We start from the raw sequence: 21,303 nt of genomic DNA, 5'->3' as shown, positions 1-21,303 counted from the left end.
AGTCTTTACAATCAACAAAACAAATATCCTCGTGAGCATAGCTCAGTTGGTATGGACAATGCATAATATATGCATGGTCAGGGGTTCAAACCTCGACCACCACCAAAAAATCAACAAAACAAATTATCTAAAAGGAGACAAGAATGCTCAATAGGAACTTTACAAAGAAAAGGCCAAATAATCTAGAGAAGCAATTTGACAAATATATGGAGAGAGATAAAAAAAATGTTTATAAAATATACTCTATTAATTAATTAATTAATTAATTAATTAATCTCCTTTTCGTTATTAATTAATTGCTTATTTTTAATTTCATATGGCAATCTCTATCAATATTCAGTAGTACTTTGCAATTGCATGTCCTCCTTTTCTCAATCTCTTTCTTTAGGAAATCTAAATCATGAATCCTTAGCATTCCCTTTTGTGTCGTTATTAATTAAATTGTATTTTTTTTTTAAGTTTTATTAAATACGTGTCATATTGTAATTGGCTACGTTTAAAAGTTTCGTGTTAGGTTCACTCCCTTGTAAGAATTTCTCGTGACTAAAGATTTAAATGTGAGCCAATTATAATTTATAATTTTAATAAAAAAACACTTACAAAGATTATAATGCATGTTTTTTTTAATATTTATCATATATGCCTATGGTATTTAATGTAGTGTATTTTATAATAGTAAAAAAATAATAATTAATGGAGTATATTTTATAATCATTTTTTTTTATCTCTCTCCATATATCTGTCAAATTGCTTCTCTAGATTATTTGACCTTTTCTTTGTAAAGTTCTATTGAGCATTCTTGTCCCCTTTTAGATAATTTGTTCTGTTGATTTTTTGGTGGTGGCCGAGGTTTGAACCATTGACCTTGCATATATTATGCATTGTCCATACCAACTGAGCTATGCTCACTAGGACATTTGTTTTGTTGATTGTAAAGACTCTTGTAGTCCTTTTTTTCATTGTTAATTTATTTTTTCTACAGGAAAAATTAAAATAGATAAAAAAAGGCTTAAATATGCATTTCATCCCTACAATTATAGGCCATTTGATTTTTCATCCCTGAGCTTACTAAGGGCATTTTGGTCATTTCGCGTGCATATGATTCAATTAGCAGTGTCACGTCATCAAATTAGTGACGTGGCAGTAATTAACTCTGATGAGGGACGAATTTTCAAATGATTAATTTTTACATGGGCAAAATGGGAGGATTAGTAAACTCAAAAAATCAAATGACTTATAGTTGCAGGATGAAATGCATATTTTACCCTTAAAAAAAATATTGAAGCCCAAATATAATTTTCTAGTGTAAACCAAGTATCTCTACATGCAACTCCAACTCGAATAAACACGTAGCCAGGTGGTTTGATCTAGTTGCTGCTGGCTTGAGTCGTGAAAAGAAAGAAAACAAATTACGTTTGTTTGGATGCCAAAGCAACCCTGAGGGGAGGAGAGACAATCTCTCTCTCTCTCTCTCTCTCTCTCTCAATAATAATAAACATCTTCATTCCAGTGAGAGAAACTCTTTTTTTCTTCCAATTTTGTCCCTCGCCTTTTCTTCATTTTTCACTTCTATCCCGTTCCTTTTCCCCCTTCCCTTTCTCTTCACCAACTCCTTCAATTTCCAATCTCCAATTCCCAATTTCTAGGGTTTTATTAGGTTTTTACCCGATCCAATGGAACCTCGTATTGGTAACAAGTTCCGTCTTGGTCGCAAAATTGGTAGCGGATCCTTCGGCGAGATCTATCTCGGTATCATCATTTTCCTTCAATTTTTCAATCCATCATTATTATTATTATTTTCAATTATTATTATTATCACTAACTTTAAATTTAATTAATTTGAAAATTCAGGTACAAATATTCAGACAAATGAAGAGGTTGCAATTAAGCTTGTGAGTAACTTTCGATGTTTTTATGTTTAATTCCAAAACAAAACTTTCGATTTTCTTTTATGTTTAATTCCAAAACAAAACTTGCATGTTTGTTGGTCAAAGTTATTGATTCTAGCTCGTAAAGTTGTGATTTTTATGTGTATGTGTATGTTTGGTTTTGGGGTGACAATAATTGATTTCGAGTAAATTGATTATGTAAAGTGATTTGTGTTTGGATACATTCATGTAAAAGTGAGTTGGACAGTAAATTTGAGTGTGAAAATCAATTATTGAATCAAAAGCTACAAATCTTAGCTTCAAGTAGAATCAATTATGGAGGAAAATTCAGTTCTATTTGAAAGCAACAAAACATGTCAAAATCAATTCTACCCCTCTAGAATTGATTTTGGCTTCTCCTAAAATGGAACCAAACATTCATGTAGTTTTGTTTATTGTTCAATTTTAATGAGTTATGAGTGTGCAAAATTGAAATAAAGGTGTGCTTTATGGAATGTGTGGTGGAATGTTTTTTTGTTTGAACTTTTGTAGAGGAATTGATGTATCTAAAGGTGCTGATAGGTGTGTGTGACTAAGGTTGTTTGCCTGTGTCTAATTTAATTTGTCGCTTGTGTATTGGTTCGACAACTCAAAAGGGGTGTTTGGCTGTATACTCATTGTCGTTTATCTGCTGTTTTTAATGACATTAATGATAATTAACTTATTGAACAACGACGTTGATTGTTTAGGATTATAGATGTGTTTAATTGATGTTTAACTCTTTCTCATTGCTATTGGATTCAGGAAAATATCAAAACCAAGCATCCTCAGTTGTTGTACGAATCAAAGTTGTATAAAGTACTTCAAGGCGGAAGTAATTTCCTATCTTACCGAATTTATACCCTTACAATATCTTAGTTTACTTCATTAGACTTCATATTACTCGGATTAAATGTTTTCGGTTGGCTACTTTTATATGGCAGCTGGTATCCCGAATGTGAGATGGTTTGGCGTAGAAGGAGAGTACAATGTTCTTGTAATGGATTTACTGGGACCAAGTCTCGAGGATTTATTCAGTTTTTGTAGTCGGAAATTGTCCCTTAAAACTGTACTCATGCTGGCTGATCAGATGGTAGGATTTCCTTTATTGCTTCGTCTCTTTCCTATTTTTTATTTACCTAAATCTTAATATGGGGAAATCTCTAACTGTTTGCAGATAAATCGAGTTGAATATATTCATTCCAAATCATTTTTACATAGGGACATCAAACCAGACAACTTCCTCATGGGTCTGGGGAGGCGAGCTAATCAAGTATTAGTTAAATTCTCGCTTTTTCATTTAATTTTCTTATCCCTTTCTGTCATCTCTTGGATTGAATATATCCTTTTCAAATTTACCTCTTTTGTAGGTGTATGCCATTGACTTCGGTCTTGCTAAAAAATACAGGGACACCTCTACCCATCAGCATATACCTTACAGGTATTTTCTGCCATTTTTATTTAGTTTTTGTGAATTTATGTGTAATGGCCTAGTTGAATGTTGAAGCAAGTTTTAACTATATGAAATTAGAGGAAATTAGGACAACTATAATTTGATAATGACAAATGCATTATCTGAAACTTGAAAGTATTGTTTGTTGCATGACTTAACTATTCACTGGGAGTCGTTTATAATAAAAGTATTAGCTTTAATTCGGGTGATGACATTAGGTGGTGCTTTTTGTTTGGTTTTGTGTTTCATGCAGAGATGAATCTCTTGTTTACATTGTTGGAAGATTAAAAAATAATCTATTTCTCTCTAGAGCTTTGATGTTTAGAATACTATTGATAAATCGATTAACTACCAAATGTGGATGTGTAACAGAGAATTGCTGGAAGAATTTAATTTACCCACTATAGTAACAAGTTATATGAAAATTGGTAGTTCTGCACAGACAATCAATCAAGTCTAGATCCTTTTTGTCCCAATTGTGGGTGCTAGTTTCTATTTTTGTATTTATGAAAACATGTTTCTATACTTCGTGCATAACTAGCTGTTGTTAATTGTACAATAAGTAAAATCTCTTTAAGTAACTTCTTTAAAGATTGTTATAATCAATAGAAAGAAAATTAAGGTATTTTTCAACAGAGAAAATGGCGAGGTCTTAGGTGGATAGTCTAATAACTACAGGGAGGTGAAAGAAAACTGTAGGACTGACAATAGCGGTCTAACGCGGCGCGGAGCGGCTGAAAACAGCCTAGCGCGTCAGAACGCGACCGAGTCGCGCGTTAGGCAAAAGCGGAACAAAAGCGGGTCAGCGCGGGCAAAAAGCGGGTCAACGCGGGCAAAAAGCGGGTCAACAAAAAAATCTCATCAGAAACCACAAAATCTCATCTCTGTTCTCTGTTAATCATCCTTTTTTTTAAGTCAAAATGAAGAAGAAAGGGAAGAAGTGAAAGATTGATTAGAGATCTAGAGATCTAGGAATTAATATGATCAAGATGAAGTCTAAATGTGAATGCAAAATAAAATTTTCTCATCTATATTAATACTAAATATATTTTTTTCATACTTTTTTAGTTCTTAATTAATAATATAATATTTAGTTTTAGTGTCCGCGTCATGTAAAAGCGCCCGCGTCGCGCCCGCTTACCGCGCCGCGTCAATTTTTGGGGTGGCCGCGCCGCGCCGCGTTTCCGCTTTGACAACTATGGGACAAACCATTAGAAGAGATTTAGAGGATATTATTTTCGACCTAATATGTGATAGGACTTTGCGGTGTCAATTGATTCATGGAGCCAATCTCACCTGGTAGAAAAAGGCTTATATGTTGGGTTGATTGTGTTATTCATCTTTATTTATTTTAGTTTACTTTATTCGCTATTTTATCGAAAAACTTTATAATAAGTTTCTATTTATTGATTAAAATAGTACTTGCTTATTGTATTGTAGTCCCCAGTAATCAACTTAGTTGTGGGTTTTCGCTGAATTTTACTTGCTTATAATCCTTTTCAGAGAGAATAAGAACTTGACAGGAACTGCTAGATATGCTAGTATGAATACACATCTTGGAATTGGTACGTTCACACATCTCTTCTTCCAACTCACTTGCCTTTGTATCTATTGTTGGCGTTTGATTCTGAACTTGGGGAATGTTTGATCATTATTTATCAGAGCAAAGCCGTAGGGACGACTTAGAATCACTTGGATATGTTCTTATGTACTTTTTGAGAGGAAGGTATTTATCCTTGCCATTATGTTGTTTTATCTTCCTTATCAACTGCTTTTAAATTAATTATTTATTTACTTGGTATTTCTACAGCCTTCCATGGCAGGGATTAAAAGCAGGTACTAAAAAGCAGAAGTACGAGAAAATCAGTGAGAAGAAAGTTTCTACTTCTATTGAGGTACAACTGTATTTTAAAATATTGTTTTGGTACATACTATGTTTCAAACTCCTTTATCCTAATAAAGCGTGGCTTGCTTTTTTGTTAGTCCTTGTGTCGTGGCTACCCCTCAGAATTTGCTTCGTACTTCCATTACTGTCGGTCATTGCGGTTTGATGATAAACCAGATTATGCATATCTGAAAAGGCTGTTTCGCGACCTTTTCATTCGTGAAGGTTTAAGCCTCTTTGTTTTCTTATTTATATTTTACTTTTGAAATTATTAAGGTCTTTGATAACTAGATGGTCGGGTTTTGAATTTTAATGTTGTCTGTGTTTTGGCTTGTATTCTTTTGTTGCTGCAGGATTCCAGTTTGATTATGTCTTCGATTGGACCATTTTGAAGTATCAGCAATCTCAAATTGCCACTCCTTCTGCACGTGCCATTGTAAGTGGCGGTGTGCTATCTGGTAACGTTACTTGTTATTTTGTTTAGGTTAAATTGTCTTACTTAAGTGGCATATTGCAGGGTTCTGGTGCTGGGCCAAGTTCTGGCTTACCACCAGCTGTTGTGAGTGCTGAGAGACCATCAGGTATAATTATATTTACTTTTACGACCCTGGTCTATTATTTTAGGTGTGTGGCTTCATACTTTCTTAGCTTAACAATGTGTTGGACATTCTTTGTATATTTCTTGTTCTTCTATGTTTTTCATTTATCACAGTTTTTCCATTTCTTACTGTACTATTAGTATTTTTAATGGGGAAATTTCTTTTTTTTTTTTTGAAAAATTAATGGGGAAATTTCTGTTTAGGTGGGGAAGATGGTAGACATGCTGGTTGGTCTTCATCAGATCCTGCTCGTAGAAGAAACTCTGGACCTATTGTAAATGATGGAAACTTGTCTAGACAAAAAGCACCGGTACCAAGTGACTCAAATGGATCTAAAGAAGTTATGGTGAGTATATTCATTTATGGGACCACTTATGACCAAGTTATCTCTTGTAGAAAGCTACATGATGATGTTTTTTTTTTAACTATATTAAGCATACCACCTTTCTCATTACTTTCTGTTTAAGAAAATCAACGCTGTATTTCAAAATGGAAAAGAAATTATGAAGCTTCCCTTTTTTGCTTCTTTTCTTCTGTTCACAACTAGATTTATAAAGTATTGGCTGTTCCATGTGTGTCTGTGCAGAATTGAAGCATGAGCTAAGCAATTAACGCAAATATTTTTCAGAAGTCAGCTTTGTTTAGAAAAGTTATATATCATTCTTTGGACTCCGCTTCTTCAGATTTGCTACATCTAAGAGTTTTGTTCTGTGAATATACTTTGTAGTTTTTGCTTTTCAGCTGAAAGAAACTTAGTGTGTTAGTACTTTTGGGTTAGTTATGTCCTATGTGTTTGCCGAGGTTAATTCATGATTTTTGTCATGTATGACATAGCCTGCTTGTTGTCACAATACCCTGATTTTTTTTATTGCAGCTAGTTTTCATGTTATTTTTGACATTTTGGTCTATGGTTTATGCAGTTGTCTAGTTCTAATTTCTTCCGGCCTAGTGGATCTACAAGACGAGTAGGTGCTGTTTCCAACAGTCGTGATGCAGTTGTTAGCAGTGAAATTGAACCCTCTCTTCCTCTTGCCAGGGATGGTAGTCCTGGAGCACTCCTTAAAACCTCTGGTGCTCAAAGAAATTCACCTATCACATCATCGGAGCACAAAGCAACAACATCTTCTGGCAGAAACACATCAAACATGAAGAATTTTGAGTCAACTATCCGAGGTATTGAGAGCCTGAATTTCAATGACGAGAAGGTACAGTATTAGCAGCTGCCACTCTTGATCACCGTATCTTGTTGGTAAAATTTTAAAAAGTTTTATACTTTCTCACAAACTGCCGAGTGGATTGTTGTCTGTTGTTCATTTTGTTGAGGAAAGCTACTACAAGTTGGGACTTGTGACCACAAGTATATAAAAAAGATGCTTATGGGGTTGGTTTCCTGACAAAGCTTTACCCATAAAAAAGGCTTCTTCTGTTAATACAGTTTACATTTTACTCCCTTCAGCTTCAGCTTTATACAATCGTTCCTCTTTTATTTTCATTCTTTTTTTGTTGGTAAATTTATATTCATTCTTATCTTTAGAGGGTAAATCATCCATCTTTTTTACGTTCAAGTGGGAAATTTAATGCAACCAAAAAAATAATAAAATTTGAAGTTAATATTTATATTTGAGCAAATATTTATTGGCATCAAGTTTTTACACGTAGCATAGGTCACCTTCAATAATTTTGTTAAATATGAATATAATCCATTTAAATAATGAATGATATTATTTTATTTCGATAATTATTATTTATGTAAAACTTCATACAATTTAGAAGATCTTGAGCATGTAGTTTAATAGTAGACACTTACCTATATCTTAAGTGTCATATTATGCAATCGAATAGTGTTTCAACATTCATTTTAAGTTAAAAGTTAACATGATATAGATAATATGCATAAAAGTTTATGTTCATAAAAGGTCATTTCTTTTCAAATACTCCCTCCGTTTCAAAATGAGTGTCGCTTTAACCAATTGCACACAGATTAAGGAATGGAATAAAGTAGTCAAATGTCATAGCAATTTTACCAGATTATCCTAATCAACTATTGGTTTGTTTTTCATTAAAGCAAAAATAATACCTTGGAAGTAGTGTAACATAGTATTAATTGAAGGGTACAATTGAAAAGAAAATGTTATTATTGCATTGAAAATGTAAAACGACATTCATTTTGAAACAATTTTTTTTTGCTAAAACGACACTCATTTTGAAACGGAGGGAGTATATGAAAATATCCACCAGGGATGTTGTTTCTAACAGAAGCGCAACTAATTTCTCAGACGAAGAGCCAACGTTATGTTTTTGAAAGTATAAAAATAAGAATCATTGTTCTAAGGCCATTGTTGTTTAGATTTTATGTGATTTGATACAAATAGTCGATGTAAACGATAGATATTATTCAATGGTTGAATCAATAAAAATCACATTTTAAAAAAAATTAGTATTAATTAATAGTTTCACAATGCTCGAGTATAATATAATTTGATATCTTTTCATATTATTTGTCAACAAATAACCAAAAAATAATTTGTCAAAAAATAACCTAAATTTTAAAAAATAAATAGATTTGTTTTTAATATTGAACTTCAAGAGGTTAAAATCCTATAAAACTATAGAAGGTTATTGTTTGGAATCAGTCACTATTGAAAGGAAAAAAAAAACTTCCAATTTTGAGTGTCTATATAGTTTCTGTAATAATATAGCTGACACATTATTATGGGGTGAAAAGAAGGAAGTAAGTATGACCTAAAACAATATGGGACGTGATACTCTTTTTATCTTTTGTTTTACAGAATAGGAGCACTATATGGGATTGCGATCAGCTATAAGCAAATTTTATTGTATTAGGATACTTGCAAGTGGGAAAAACTTGAGGAAATGATATTGGAATCAAGGCCATTGATATATAAAAGGAGGATGATATTGAAATTTGAAATAATAGGAGAAAAAGTAGTTTAAAGGTTGAGATGTGAAAATTGAAAAAACTTTGAGAGAAAAGAAATGAAAAAATATGATTCCAATTTTATTTGCACGTTACACTTTTAATGATGAGTAAACTATCATTTTAGCCTCTAACTTTGTAGTGCACTTTCAAACAAGTCTTTAAGATTATGAGTTTTTAAAAAGATCACTATATTTAGTGCACTTTCAAATAAGTCTTTAAGATTTTTGGTATTTTAAAAAGATCATTCAATTTAATTATCAAGTCGATCTCTATATTTAACCACTTCCTGGCAATTAAGTTTTTAGATTTTAATAACTTACCATCAATTTTGTCCCTAAGTTTATCCGTTTACTATCAATTTACTCCTTTGACATATTTTTTAAAGGACCAATAAAAATAAAATTTGACCGAGTCGTGAACTTTTTTGAAATATTCATATAAGTCATAGACCTATTTGATAGTGTTATATAAAGTCGGGAACTAATTCGAAAATTTACTCTAGTTTTAATGAACGAATTTCATCTTATCTTCTATTTAGAACAAGAAAAACCTAGTTTTTAATTTATTGAATAACAGAATGATTGAAAATTTAATCATTCAAAGACAACAGCGGTGCGGTGCAAAGGTTTGAATAAAGAAAACTTTAATCATTCAATCTAGAAATGATAAAGCAAAAAGAGTGTTGAATTCTCACAAAACAAATCCAGTTTTTGACTTAGATAACGGATATTATTAATGAAACCACTAGTTATCAAAACTAAAGAAAATTACAAACTAATTAATCAAACTCTAGTTCAAACCAAGTAATGTCTCATTTTAATTCAGAACTGAGTATTATGAATTTTAGCAGCTACTAAGTGTATGTTTGATATTACAGTAGGTTTGTCAGAATCACGATGACTCGCCTTGATTTTGCAGAAGTTATAAAGTGCCGTTTTTGAAAAATCGTAGTTGGTCGCCGTGATTCTGACATACTCAATATCAAACATAAGCTAAAAAGATACTCATTAAGGCTATGACGGAGTTACATGCAAGAAATGAAAAGAAACAAGAAATTAAATAAAATACACATTAATAACCATTTCACCACCATCCATACATAGCTTGAGTGTAAGTATTTTTGATCCACCTGAGACTCTTTCTTAGAGACCCTTTCATTTTCCCTTCAGCACCATACATTTTGTAGCCAGCAATTCTCTTCTTCCTCTGCAATTCAGGATCATTCATGAAGCTCCAACTCTTTGATGGGATTTTCCCTTTCTTCATTTTCACCTCTTTATTACATGCCAGGTTTGGATTATAAACATAATTAGCACTGTAACATCTCAGTTCTTGCATGCTAGTTGGGGTCACCTTACCTTCAATTTGTAGCTTTTCATCTCTGCATGACTTTGATCTGAATTCCATGATGGGAACAAGAATAACCAAGAGGGAGAAAAAAATGAGGTTGTGTTTTAAGACAAGGCAAGAGGGTATAAGTTAAAAGAAATGGTTTGGTTGATGGATTTGCCGTTTTCTAGTTGTGTGTATGTGTGTGTGTGTGTGTGTGTGTATATATATATATATATATATATATATATATATATATATATATATATATATATATATATATATATCAATAAACCAAGTTAACTAAGGAGATTAATCTCTCGAGATATTTGAGATCAATTTAAGAGATTGACATCTCCCAACATATATTTTTCGACATGTATCATATATACTCCCTCCGTCCTGATATGTAACCACCCTTTCCCTCTAATAAAAGCATGACTTTGATCTGAATTCCATGATGGGAACAAGAATAACCAAGAGGGAGAAAAAAATGAGGTTGTGTTTTAAGACAAGGCAAGAGGGTATAAGTTAAAAGAAATGGTTTGGTTGATGGATTTGCCGTTTTCTAGTTGTGTGTATGTGTGTGTGTGTGTATATGTCTATATATATATATATATATATATATATATATATATATATATATATATATATATATATATATATCAATAAACCAAGTTAACTAAGGAGATTAATCTCTCGAGATATTTGAGATCAATTTAAGAGATTGACATCTCCCAACATATATTTTTCGACATGTATCATATATACTCCCTCCGTCCTTATATGTAACCACCCTTTCCCTCTAATAAAAGGGTGTTTACATATAGGGACGGAGGGAGTAGAACCTGAATTAAATGGTTAAGAGATTCAAATATCTACCAAACTACCACTTGTGCGTGTGCGGGAGGATGTTGGTTCTAATTGTATACTATTATTAGGATCATTTATGGCTTTTTCTTGCTAACTTCAATTCACATACTCCCTCAGTTTCAAAATACATGTCCAATTTTTGCAATGTGCGCTATTCACTTGACTTACTTTGACTATACTTTTTTACTAATGTATAAATACAAATATTAGCATGTAAGATGTTGTTTGATTTGTGTCGACAAATATTTTCAAAATATTATTTTTATAATTTTTTACTTTAGATAATTAAAGATATTAACAGTCAAAATTGTGCATTGACATATGTGAAGTAGTTGACTTGGACATATATTTTGAAACGGAGGGAGTACTAATTAAGTTCTAGTTTTCGTCTTCTAAAGTACACTCCATTAGTTTATGAGTTTTATTAACGAGTATCCCTGAGACATTCTTTAAAAATTCTAAAATAAAAAAAAATTCATAAAAAAAGTAAAATATTTCAATTTATAATGCACTGATCACACTGACTTTTATAAAAAGTTACTCCCTCAATCCTATATTAGATAACCAAGTTCACAATGTGCACCATTGACCTGACATATTTTGACCATGTTTTTCTACTAATATACAAAGATAAATAATATCAAATAAGATGTTGGATTCGTCTCGATGAATATTTTTCAAATATTAAATTTTCATAATTTTTTATAATAGATAATTAAAGATATTAAAGATAAAAAATATGCATTGGTATTTGTGATAGAGTCAACCGTGTCACTTAATATAGGACGGAGGGAGTATCATTTAAAGGTTTTAAAAGGGGACACTCGTTATCATTTGTCTTAGTTTATTTTTGAAGAAATTGTGAAATTACTTCATTTTCTTCTGTCAAATTAGGTAATAATTTGAGAGTATTAAATAAATGATTAAATTAAGGCCAGATACATCTTTTATGCATCAAAGTATTAGTTAAGTCATATGATTAAATCTTTTTAGCTGGAGGCAGTTGAAGATGATTTTAGTCTTTAATCTGTTGTTTTATTTGATGGAAACAGTGTCTGTGGGGTTGAGACTTATCCAAGTTTGCTTAACAGAGTAGAATTGTATGTGACTTTTTGGTTTGACTAGCTTTCACACGTTGTTGTAGTGCTAAAATCGATTGTGGGAAGCTGCCAAAGAGAAATTGGTCTTTTCACAAAAATACAAATTAATGGATAGACCCTTTTAACCTACTGCCTATTAACTTCAGTTCAAATTAACAAATTCCCCTAACAAAAATACAAATTAATGGACAATCATGAAAACACTATGATGTTTAAAAGGATAACCAACTCCACACACCCCACAATTTTACTTCTTGAAAATACCTTATATCTATATTATATATTATGTAACACCGACACTTCTAATGGAATGTATGTTTGATATCCGACACGTGTTGGTATTTGATACCGACGTGAAAACATGCATGTGATTATATTCAACTAATTCTTTTCCTAATATCTCTTCAACTTAACACTTTCAGAGAATTTACTAAAGGAGAATCGCCAATAATCCTACTTTCTTGCATTTCATCAATATTTTAATTTTTTGTAAAAAAAAATTTGGTACAAAAGAGGGCCAAAGGCCCAATCAATATTTTAATTTAATTCTAACATTATGGTTTATACATTCACTCATAAAAGAGTGTGTCTAATTGACACTTTTGGATGTGGTCCATATCTCGTATAGTGCCCTAGTTCCCTAGATGTTAAAAGTGATTGGTTTACCCTTCAAAAATTTAAAAGTGATTGGTTTATTTTCCCTGAAAATACTAATTAGAAAAGGCAACTATTGCCGAGTAAAATTGAATGAAAATGTTGCTCTCTATCATAGCATCAAGTGGTTGGACTTTGGACAGTAGCTTTTATTCATGTCTATAAGTTATGAACAACTTTCTCTGTAAGCTGATCAACGAATTTTCCATAAACTTCACTTTCAAGTTTTGGCCGAAAGTGCATACAGAATTCATTGTTTTTTCACAAGTGTAAGCAAAAGCAATTATGTGCGTACTAATAGCAAAGTCCCACTTTAAGATTTACTTGACAAAAAAGTCAAATTAACAGTACTTTAATGATTCATCTATGAAAGCAATTTTGACTCTATTATTTTGAATAATGATGCATCCTGATGCATCAAGAGCCTAACTTTAGGGTGAACAATCCAACTAAGTTACTATATAGTAGTGAAGTAGGCATTGACATAAATAGAATGGAACAAGATAATATCTTGTTCTTTGGTTCCCTTTTTATGGTATTATCAAAATGCTTTAATTAAATGCAATAGTTGAATACACAATTTCAAATACAATGTTTCAATAGTTGGTTCAGTAACAAATTCCCAACGTTGTAGATATAGACATGTCAGTATGATATTCACACTGATAAGGTGGAAACTGGAGAGCTCTTGCAATGTGGCTGGACACTCACGGAGTGCATTTTTACTAGGGGATTGAATCACCAAATCTTCCGAAAGTATTAAAAGAGGGAAAGCAAATTACTCTTAAGAGAAACAAACTTGCGAAGTGAACAGAGAAATCAGCAAGTGTTGATCATTGTCATATGCTTTAGATAAATAAATTATTATCAATGCTTAATAAAATTGATTTTGATGTTTTCAAATATTATTGATTTTAACTCCAGAGTAAATTCTACCTAGAAGCTGAAATATAAAAGAACCACTGTATCCAAACGAAATTACTAGCCTAGAATGAGCCCCATTCGAATCTGAATGCAGGACTAGTACCTTGGAGCTGATTTAAAAAATCCTCCCACTTTAAAGAGGTTCATCTCAAAAAAAATGTGAAAAAACAAGAAAGGAGATACTATCTTTTGGCAAATGCCCCCATACACAACTGAACTAAATCTCTGCTTTAGATCACCCCTTATTTTAGATAAAGTAAATAGTAGTCATGGAAATAAACTAAAATGCGACAAATCATGCATTAAACAAATATTTCTTAGATGTAGACACAGATTCATGTGACATGTATGATATAAATAAGGGTTGCTAGCATAAGGTTTAAATTTAAGGAAAAGAAATACACAAGACAGAAATAAAAAAAGGTCTAGAGCACCCTAATAATTAAGTGATTAAACAAAATTCATAGAATCCATTATAAATAGAGTCAGATGTCTTTGAACTCTAATGGGTAAAAATTGTAAAAGAAAATGAGCAGAAAATAGCACTTGTCAAAAACTAAAAAGCCCCCCGATGACTTAACAAAGAACAAAAATTAACTCATCAGAGTAGATCAGCAACATTTGAAGGCAGTTCCTCTACGATCACATTATAGAACTTCTGAATATCAGCCAGCATTCTTGCATCTTCCAATGTGACGAAGTTGATAGCAACACCTTTTCTTCCAAAACGCCCACTTCGCCCAATACGATGGAGATAGTTTTCAGGTTGGGTAGGCAAATCATAATTTATGACCAGAGACACTTGCTGAACATCAATACCACGGGCCAAAAGGTCAGTGGTAATGAGAACTCGAGAAGAGCCAGAGCGGAATTCACGCATGATGATATCACGAGTGTTTTGGTCCATGTCTCCATGGGTGGCTGAGACAGTATGGTCTCTGCCTCGCATCTTGTCAGTGAGCCAGTCCACCTTGCGCCTTGTGTTCACAAAAATGACACTCTGAGTGATGGCCAGAGTCTCATAAAGATCACACAATGTCTCTAGTTTCCACTCTTCCTTGTCAACATTCACGTAGAACTGCTTGATACCCTCAAGGGTCAATTCATCACGCTTTACCAGAATTCTAACTGGCTTATTCATGAACTTCCTTGTGATCTCCAGAGCCTCTGGAGGCATTGTAGCAGAGAACACTCCAACCTGAATTTTGGGTGGCAGCAACTGGAAGATGTCGTAGATCTGCATTTTTCAAACATATAAGAATATCAACTGTTAGTTATTTAAAACAAGATCAATTCATCTGGTGAGAAGTAGGTCAAATGAAGGTAAAGGGTTATAGAATATGGAAAAGTAGTGAGACATAACATGCATGAAACATGTGCATGAGAGCGCAACAAAAAAAAAAACATTTCAACCAAATTCAGTTCTAACAAACAATCAGAAACCCAACTCCAACCAAATTCAGTTCCAACAATCAGAAATCTAACACACCTGGTCCTTGAAACCACGTGAAAGCATTTCATCAGCTTCATCCAAAACAAACATTTTAATGCAATCTGACCGAAGAGACTGTCTTCGCAGCATGTCAAACACACGTCCAGGAGTACCAACAACAACATGGACACCAGTTTGGAGAATACGCTGATCCTCACGAACACTAGTGCCACCAACACAAGCATGAACCTTAACACCAAGGTAATCACCAAGTGCTCTCATAACCTTCTCAATCTGCTGTGCCAGCTCCCTTGTTGGGGCCAAAACCAAAGCCTGGCACTGAACCAAACCATAATCAAGCTGCTGCAAAATTCCAGAACAGAACGTCGCTGTCTTTCCAGTTCCTGACTGAGCCTGCTGAATCACATCGAGACCCTTGATAAAAGGAACAATTCCCCTTTGCTGTATTGCAGATGGCTTCTCAAAACCTTAAGCACAAGAACAGAACATCACACATGGTATGCTAGTGAGGTCAAGTGCATAAAAAGTTTCAATATTCTTTAAAATGAAATACTAGTACTACTACAGTGTATAGATGTATTTAGGTTAAAACGTAATAAGAACGGTTAAGAAAATACAATTTTAATCGTCTAAAATTTGAATATTAAGAAACAGAAATTTACAAAACATAACTTTCCGAACATGCGATTAAAGAAAAGAAGTAGCTGCCCTCGAAATTGTTTATATATACCAATGACAAGCATGGGGCTATATAGTGACAACTATCAAGGGGTCAAGTCAAACCCATTATATAACCTTGAGTTAATTAATTAATTGCCAAGCCCCCTGTCTAAAAATAAATGTCCATGATTTTTAAAGAGTTTTCAAAATATAGCTAGTCCAGCACCCAATTAATTTTTAAACTTTTGCCAAAAGGATTAAAAAATTGTGATAGGCACTAATTGGGTTAATGCTAATTGCATACTGACACTGTTATCATACATGCTTAATAAGGGCTTAAAGAAAAAAGGAAAAGTCATTTGTATACCATAAGCATATATGCCTCTCAGAAGATTTTCTATCAATCCCATTGCATCAAAAGTTTCATGAACTTCATCGTATGAGGTGAAGAATTCTTGTCCTTCAGTGGAAAGCCTGTAATTAAAATTATGCATTACTTCATGATTTACAGAATATAATACAGACAAAAATCATGCATTACTTCCTTACTTACAATTCATTCATCTTAGTGTCAAACTGCTTGGTATCAAATTGTGAACCTTCCGGAGCTAAACCTGCCATGACTATAGAACAAAACAGTACACTTTAGGTAAAAATTCAACAGATATACAACAAAAAGAACATATTCTACAAAAATAAACCAACAACAAAGGCATCCCCAGATATCACTGCAAGAAAACACATAACACAAGGGCAGTTCTAATAAAGCTAAATTTTTTAATTCCATGATTTAAAAAAAAAATTGAATTTCAAAACAATACAGATCCTCCAAATTTACAAAAAAAAAAAAAAAAATCAAACATTACTCTACATAACATAAACAAATAAACACATGAAAAAGCACCAATCAGAAAACAACAAATCCTCCATGAGATGATTCAAATCTTAAGGTAAAACTCAGTTTACAACAAATCATATCAAAATAATAATAAAAATTGATTTTTGCTTTTGTTTTTGTGTTAAAAATAATTGATTTCAAAAATCATAACTTCTATAAGAAACTGCATACAACAAACCTTACCACAAATCAAAACAAACTAATAATAAAAATTGAATTTTTGTGTTAATCGTGATTGATTTCAAAAATCAGAACTTGGACATTCGTAAAAAAGCAATCAGATCAAGCTCAGATTCAAAACACAAAAGTTCATGATTTAAAAGTAAAAAAGCAGATTAAAATCTAAAAGAATGAAAATTGGGGAGAAATTGAGAATTGAGATACGTATACCTGCTTGTGGAGTGAGCGAAGAAGAGAGAATTGAAGAGAGAATAGGATCGAAGAAAGATTGAAAATTAGGGTTTCCCAAACTCCTCGGATCTGCGCCGTGGAGTTGAAGGGAAGAGTGAGAGAGAGATTTAGGTTATATATGTGTGCTTTTTATTTGTAGTGTGTGTATGTATTCTACTACTACTAGGATTTGCTGATTGCACCCCAAAAAAGAACAAAATTTAGTTTTCATCTCCAAAATACCCCTAGTTTCATATTTTATTTTTTTTATTTTATTTGATGTTGGTATCCTCTAAAATTCTTGAACCAGGTGGGACCATAATCGATGTAAAACTATCCTTTAAAAGATTTATCATTGATTTTTTTTTTGAAGTAAAGTTGGATTCAAGGACCTCTAATTAAGTTGGATGAAAACTTTTTTTTTGAAGAATTGGATGAAAACTTTTATCATCTGATCCAAATATCCTTAATAATAATGTAAAACTCAAAATAGACAGTTTATTTATTTCGTAATCTTTCTTATTTATTTTTTTTTTTTTTTGTATTTAAGAATCGCTTGTAACTTATATAAAGTCAGTTTTGAGGCTTGATGTCCCAGGTTGAGCCCTATTTTTAGGGATTTTTTCTTTTGTCAGTCTACCAAAAAAATTAGGCATTTGAGTTTGATGATTTTATTAATTTTTTATAAACAGTTTTTCTTGAAAATATCAATGATTTTTTATTGATAGCTATGGCTGACGTTATGTTAAGGTAAAAAATATAGAATAAATCTTTTAAAAATTTGTTATAAAATATAATTAAGATATAAATGAAGTTATTATGCACTTTCATGTAAGTAGAAAAGAGCATGTTTGTGTCCATTCAGTAATGCTATTTGTCCCGATGCTATTCATCAAGAATTTGTCCCGATGCTATTTTAAACCAAATCACAATTCATGCATTCCCACCAAAAACGGGTAGTGGGGTAACGGGATAAGCAGCATTATTCTTAAACTCCGTGTTAAGCCAATGTATTAGCTAATAATGAGAGCTTATCAAAATACAGCAGAAGAGACTTATAAGATTGTGATAAGATCTTTTAATTGATTCACCCGAACACCATTAAATGACTTATGTTAATAGATAAGTTCACATAAGCTCGTAATAAGTCAATTCAAGCCTGCCCTAAATAGGGAAACCTGTAATATGAACTTGAATATTTGTAGAGTATTGTAGATTGTAGATTATGAAATATATGTGGAGGTTTTTGTAGAGAATATTGTTTATTATTTTGTTTTTGTTGAACAATTGTTTGTTAGGTTTTCGTAGCTCTTTATGTGGCGTGCGTTGATTTTACAAACTGGTGATGTGGATCGTATGATGTAAATGGCCTTTTGAATTTTGAAATGGAGTTTGGCTTCTCACTATTTGATGCTCATACAAGACCCTTCCCAATTTTTTAAGTAATGGAAGCAAGGTTCTAGAGACTGAGCTCATGGTTCATGGTGAATGAGGCTATGGCTATATGAGGGTGAAAACAGTGGCAACCAGTATGTAGTGTAGCAATTTGCTGAATTGGAATGGCTTAAGCACACATCAGGATTGGAATAGGATCAGCAAGAAGTTCAAGGGGGGACAATCATGTAAGCATTGCATTCTAAGACTAAGTCTAACTTTAGGGAAAAAAGTTAATCCAACCATGGATTTAAGGTTACAACACTATATCTTTCGGTAGCATTAGTTCAACTCACGATCTAGCATTTGATTGTAGTAATTCTAATTAGACTTTTGCCTTTCATTATTTAATAGACTATTCCAATAATTGTGAAGATGCTAGCCAATTTTATTCTCATGATGTAGGAGATGGCAAAATAGATTAATGTAGGAGCTTTTGCACTATCAATCATTCTCATGATTTTCTTTATCTTTTTTTTTTTAACAAGAAACTTCCATATTTTATATATCAAAGATTAATGAGACATTTTTTTCATCTATATTTTGGAGTATGAGTCATTGTACGTCTTGATATTGATAGTTCAAATGATGATCCACAAGAAGTAAAGCACATCACACGCAATGGAAAGAAAAAAATTCAAGTAAGATTCAAGAAAGAGTTTATATCACATCAGGTTGGATAGCTGATAAGTGCCAGAAAGTAGTAATTTAAACGAATATTCAAGGCACTTTTGTTACTTGTTTTGCAAGTTATTCAGGGAAAAGCCGAGAGAAAATCAATAATTGCCCTTTTACGCTTTATCTATCTTACTTTAACCAATTATGCAGGAAATTGACTCAAGCAAGACACTGAGCAAGAAGAAAAACAAAGAAGAAGTACAAAAGTCTACTCGCAATGGCGAGCAAAAGGAGATCAAAGGTGAGTCAGAGGCGAGCGATTCCAGTAAGTTCCAGAAAGTACTTGCCCCCAACTCACAATGGCGTGTGGATGGCGAGCAATTCCATTAAGTTCCAGTAAGTCCTCGCCACCAACTCGCAATGGCGTGTGGAAGGTGAGTAAGGAGGTCAAGAGTTCGCCATTGCGAACGATATTACTTGAGAGGCGAGTTTGGGCGGCCTAAACTCCCAAGAGTTGAAGTGGCACAAACCCACTGGTGAAGAAACCTCAATTCGCCATGGCGAATGAAGTTACTCGCGAGGCGAGTTGATGCAGAACATAATTCCTATAAAAGCCCACTTGATCATTTCATTTATATATCTTAGAATCTCATAGAATACTTGGCAATAGCTTTAGAGAGAGAGAGAGAGAGAGAGTGAGTGAGAGAGAGAGAGAGAGAGAGAGAGAGAGAGAGAGATAGGGCTTGTTCTTCATAGAGTGAGAGTGATAGAAGGTGGATTCTTCCTCATTTGTTGAGAAATCACAAAGTTGTAATGAATCTTTCTATTTCAATTCATTCTTGCAAAGCTTCCATGACAATGAGTAGCTAAATCTCCATTGTTGGGATTAGAGGTACTTGATTTTAGCTAAGCATGTAATATTTTGATCTTTAAATATACGGTTCTAGCATTTAATTTGATATTGAGATTATTCTTGCACTTTATTGTTTATGTTTGATTTAATTGTGATTGAAAAATACTCTTGAATCTAGGTTTAGAATAATCATCTATCAATACATAAATTCTAGACATGGAATTGATGTTTTGTTAATCACTCTTTGTATCCAAACTTAAAGCTTTCTTATCATTTAATAGATTGAGAAATCGTCGATTAAATGATAAGACCGACTCTTGGATCGTTTAATAGTTTGAAACATCGACGATTAAATGATACAATTGAAGTCACAATATTATTTGGACACAAATTGTAATATCCTGCCTGTCAGTATCAGATTATACCTGTTAAACGCGTCAGAGGATTAATGTAAAGTAAAGTAAGTTTATGGAGAATATTATTAAGTGATAACAGTCAAATACGAGCTAAGTCTCAGAGTCGTATTTAGCACGCTTAAGACAAAGGGTATTTTGGTAATTGCACGTCAAGGGAATATTTATATCATTTGGGGCCAAAATATCTTCATTCCACACTTGTCTTTCTCTCTCTAGGGTAGAGAGAAAGAATATTGCTCTTCCTTCTCTCTTCTTCTCTCCATCGATCTCTCCCTCTCTTCTCACCTCACCATGTCACCAAATCTTTCTCCTCAAGATCCACAATCAAGTTTTGGTTCCTATATTATCCTTCAAGTGATTGGTCACTTGGATGAAGCTTGTTTCCAATTCTTCTCCTCTCTTAAGAGAGTTTCAAGGTTGGGGTTTGATCCTTGGAAGTGGGAGCTTGAGCTTATTTATGTTATGGTTTTTCCCTTGATCAAAGAATGATTATGAAGATGGATTGGATTGTTATCCCTACTCTTTCTCACAAAGGGATTCTCTTGAAATTAGGGTTTGGTTGGATTTGAGTGAAGGTTGTGTTGGAAGTTGAGTTTTGTACATGTTATAGACTAAGCAAGATTAAGGGAAGCAACATGAAGTTTGGTTGGAGATGATTTTACCACTCCTCCTTAAGTAAAGAATTTCATGAGGTTAGGATATGTTTATGCTATGGTTTCATTATTGATTCAAGTATGGTTTCTTCATGATTAAGTAAAGAACATGATGCTTTGTATTGCAAGGAAACAACAAGATTGAAGTGGTTTGAACAAATGGAGCAAAAAGGATCAAGCTAGGGTTTTAGAAGATGGGAAGTGGTGATTGATGCTTGTAAGCTTGGGAATCAAATGCAAACATATTAGGTGAGTTCCTTAGA

General features: G+C 32.9%; 3 protein-coding genes and 1 long non-coding RNA gene across 4 annotated transcripts; 2 read left to right on the top strand and 2 right to left on the bottom strand.

The window, feature by feature from the left end:
• The first annotated feature begins 1,421 nt into the window (after positions 1-1,421).
• Positions 1,422-7,336, top strand: CKL2 (casein kinase 1-like protein 2). The gene is made up of 14 exons (XM_085747111.1): positions 1,422-1,749; positions 1,852-1,892; positions 2,673-2,742; positions 2,852-3,000; positions 3,085-3,180; positions 3,278-3,348; positions 4,864-4,925; positions 5,023-5,086; positions 5,171-5,255; positions 5,344-5,470; positions 5,599-5,681; positions 5,763-5,826; positions 6,048-6,190; positions 6,765-7,336. Exons 1-14 carry the CDS (start codon positions 1,674-1,676, stop codon positions 7,059-7,061), a joined length of 1,428 nt encoding a protein of 475 aa, XP_085603237.1. The 5' UTR covers positions 1,422-1,673; the 3' UTR covers positions 7,062-7,336.
• Positions 7,337-9,492: 2,156 nt separating this feature from the next.
• On the bottom strand, positions 9,493-10,340 carry LOC146951147 (uncharacterized). The gene has a single exon (XM_085747114.1). The coding sequence runs from the start codon at positions 10,190-10,192 to the stop codon at positions 9,869-9,871; it is 324 nt and encodes a 107-aa protein (XP_085603240.1). The 5' UTR covers positions 10,193-10,340; the 3' UTR covers positions 9,493-9,868.
• Positions 10,341-14,079: 3,739 nt separating this feature from the next.
• Positions 14,080-17,171, bottom strand: LOC146951146 (eukaryotic initiation factor 4A-11-like). Its single transcript, XM_085747113.1, has 5 exons — positions 17,067-17,171; positions 16,332-16,401; positions 16,146-16,252; positions 15,155-15,585; positions 14,080-14,902 (listed from the first exon to the last, which is right to left on the bottom strand). The coding sequence occupies exons 2-5, from the start codon at positions 16,397-16,399 to the stop codon at positions 14,267-14,269; spliced, it is 1,242 nt and encodes a 413-aa protein (XP_085603239.1). The 5' UTR covers positions 16,400-16,401; positions 17,067-17,171; the 3' UTR covers positions 14,080-14,266.
• Positions 17,172-18,019: 848 nt separating this feature from the next.
• LOC146951145 (uncharacterized) lies at positions 18,020-19,954 on the top strand. The gene is made up of 2 exons (XR_015025498.1): positions 18,020-18,688; positions 19,329-19,954. It is a non-coding gene; the product is annotated as an uncharacterized LOC146951145 (long non-coding RNA).
• Positions 19,955-21,303: the final 1,349 nt, after the last annotated feature.

This window comes from Medicago sativa, chromosome 2 (genome assembly GCF_051527215.1).
Source record: "Medicago sativa cultivar Bolivia chromosome 2, Bolivia_mono, whole genome shotgun sequence".
In the NCBI taxonomy this organism is placed as follows: Eukaryota; Viridiplantae; Streptophyta; class Magnoliopsida; order Fabales; family Fabaceae; genus Medicago; species Medicago sativa.
The sequence above is the reverse complement of the archived record's forward strand: the minus strand, read 5'-3'. Positions and strand labels throughout refer to the sequence as shown.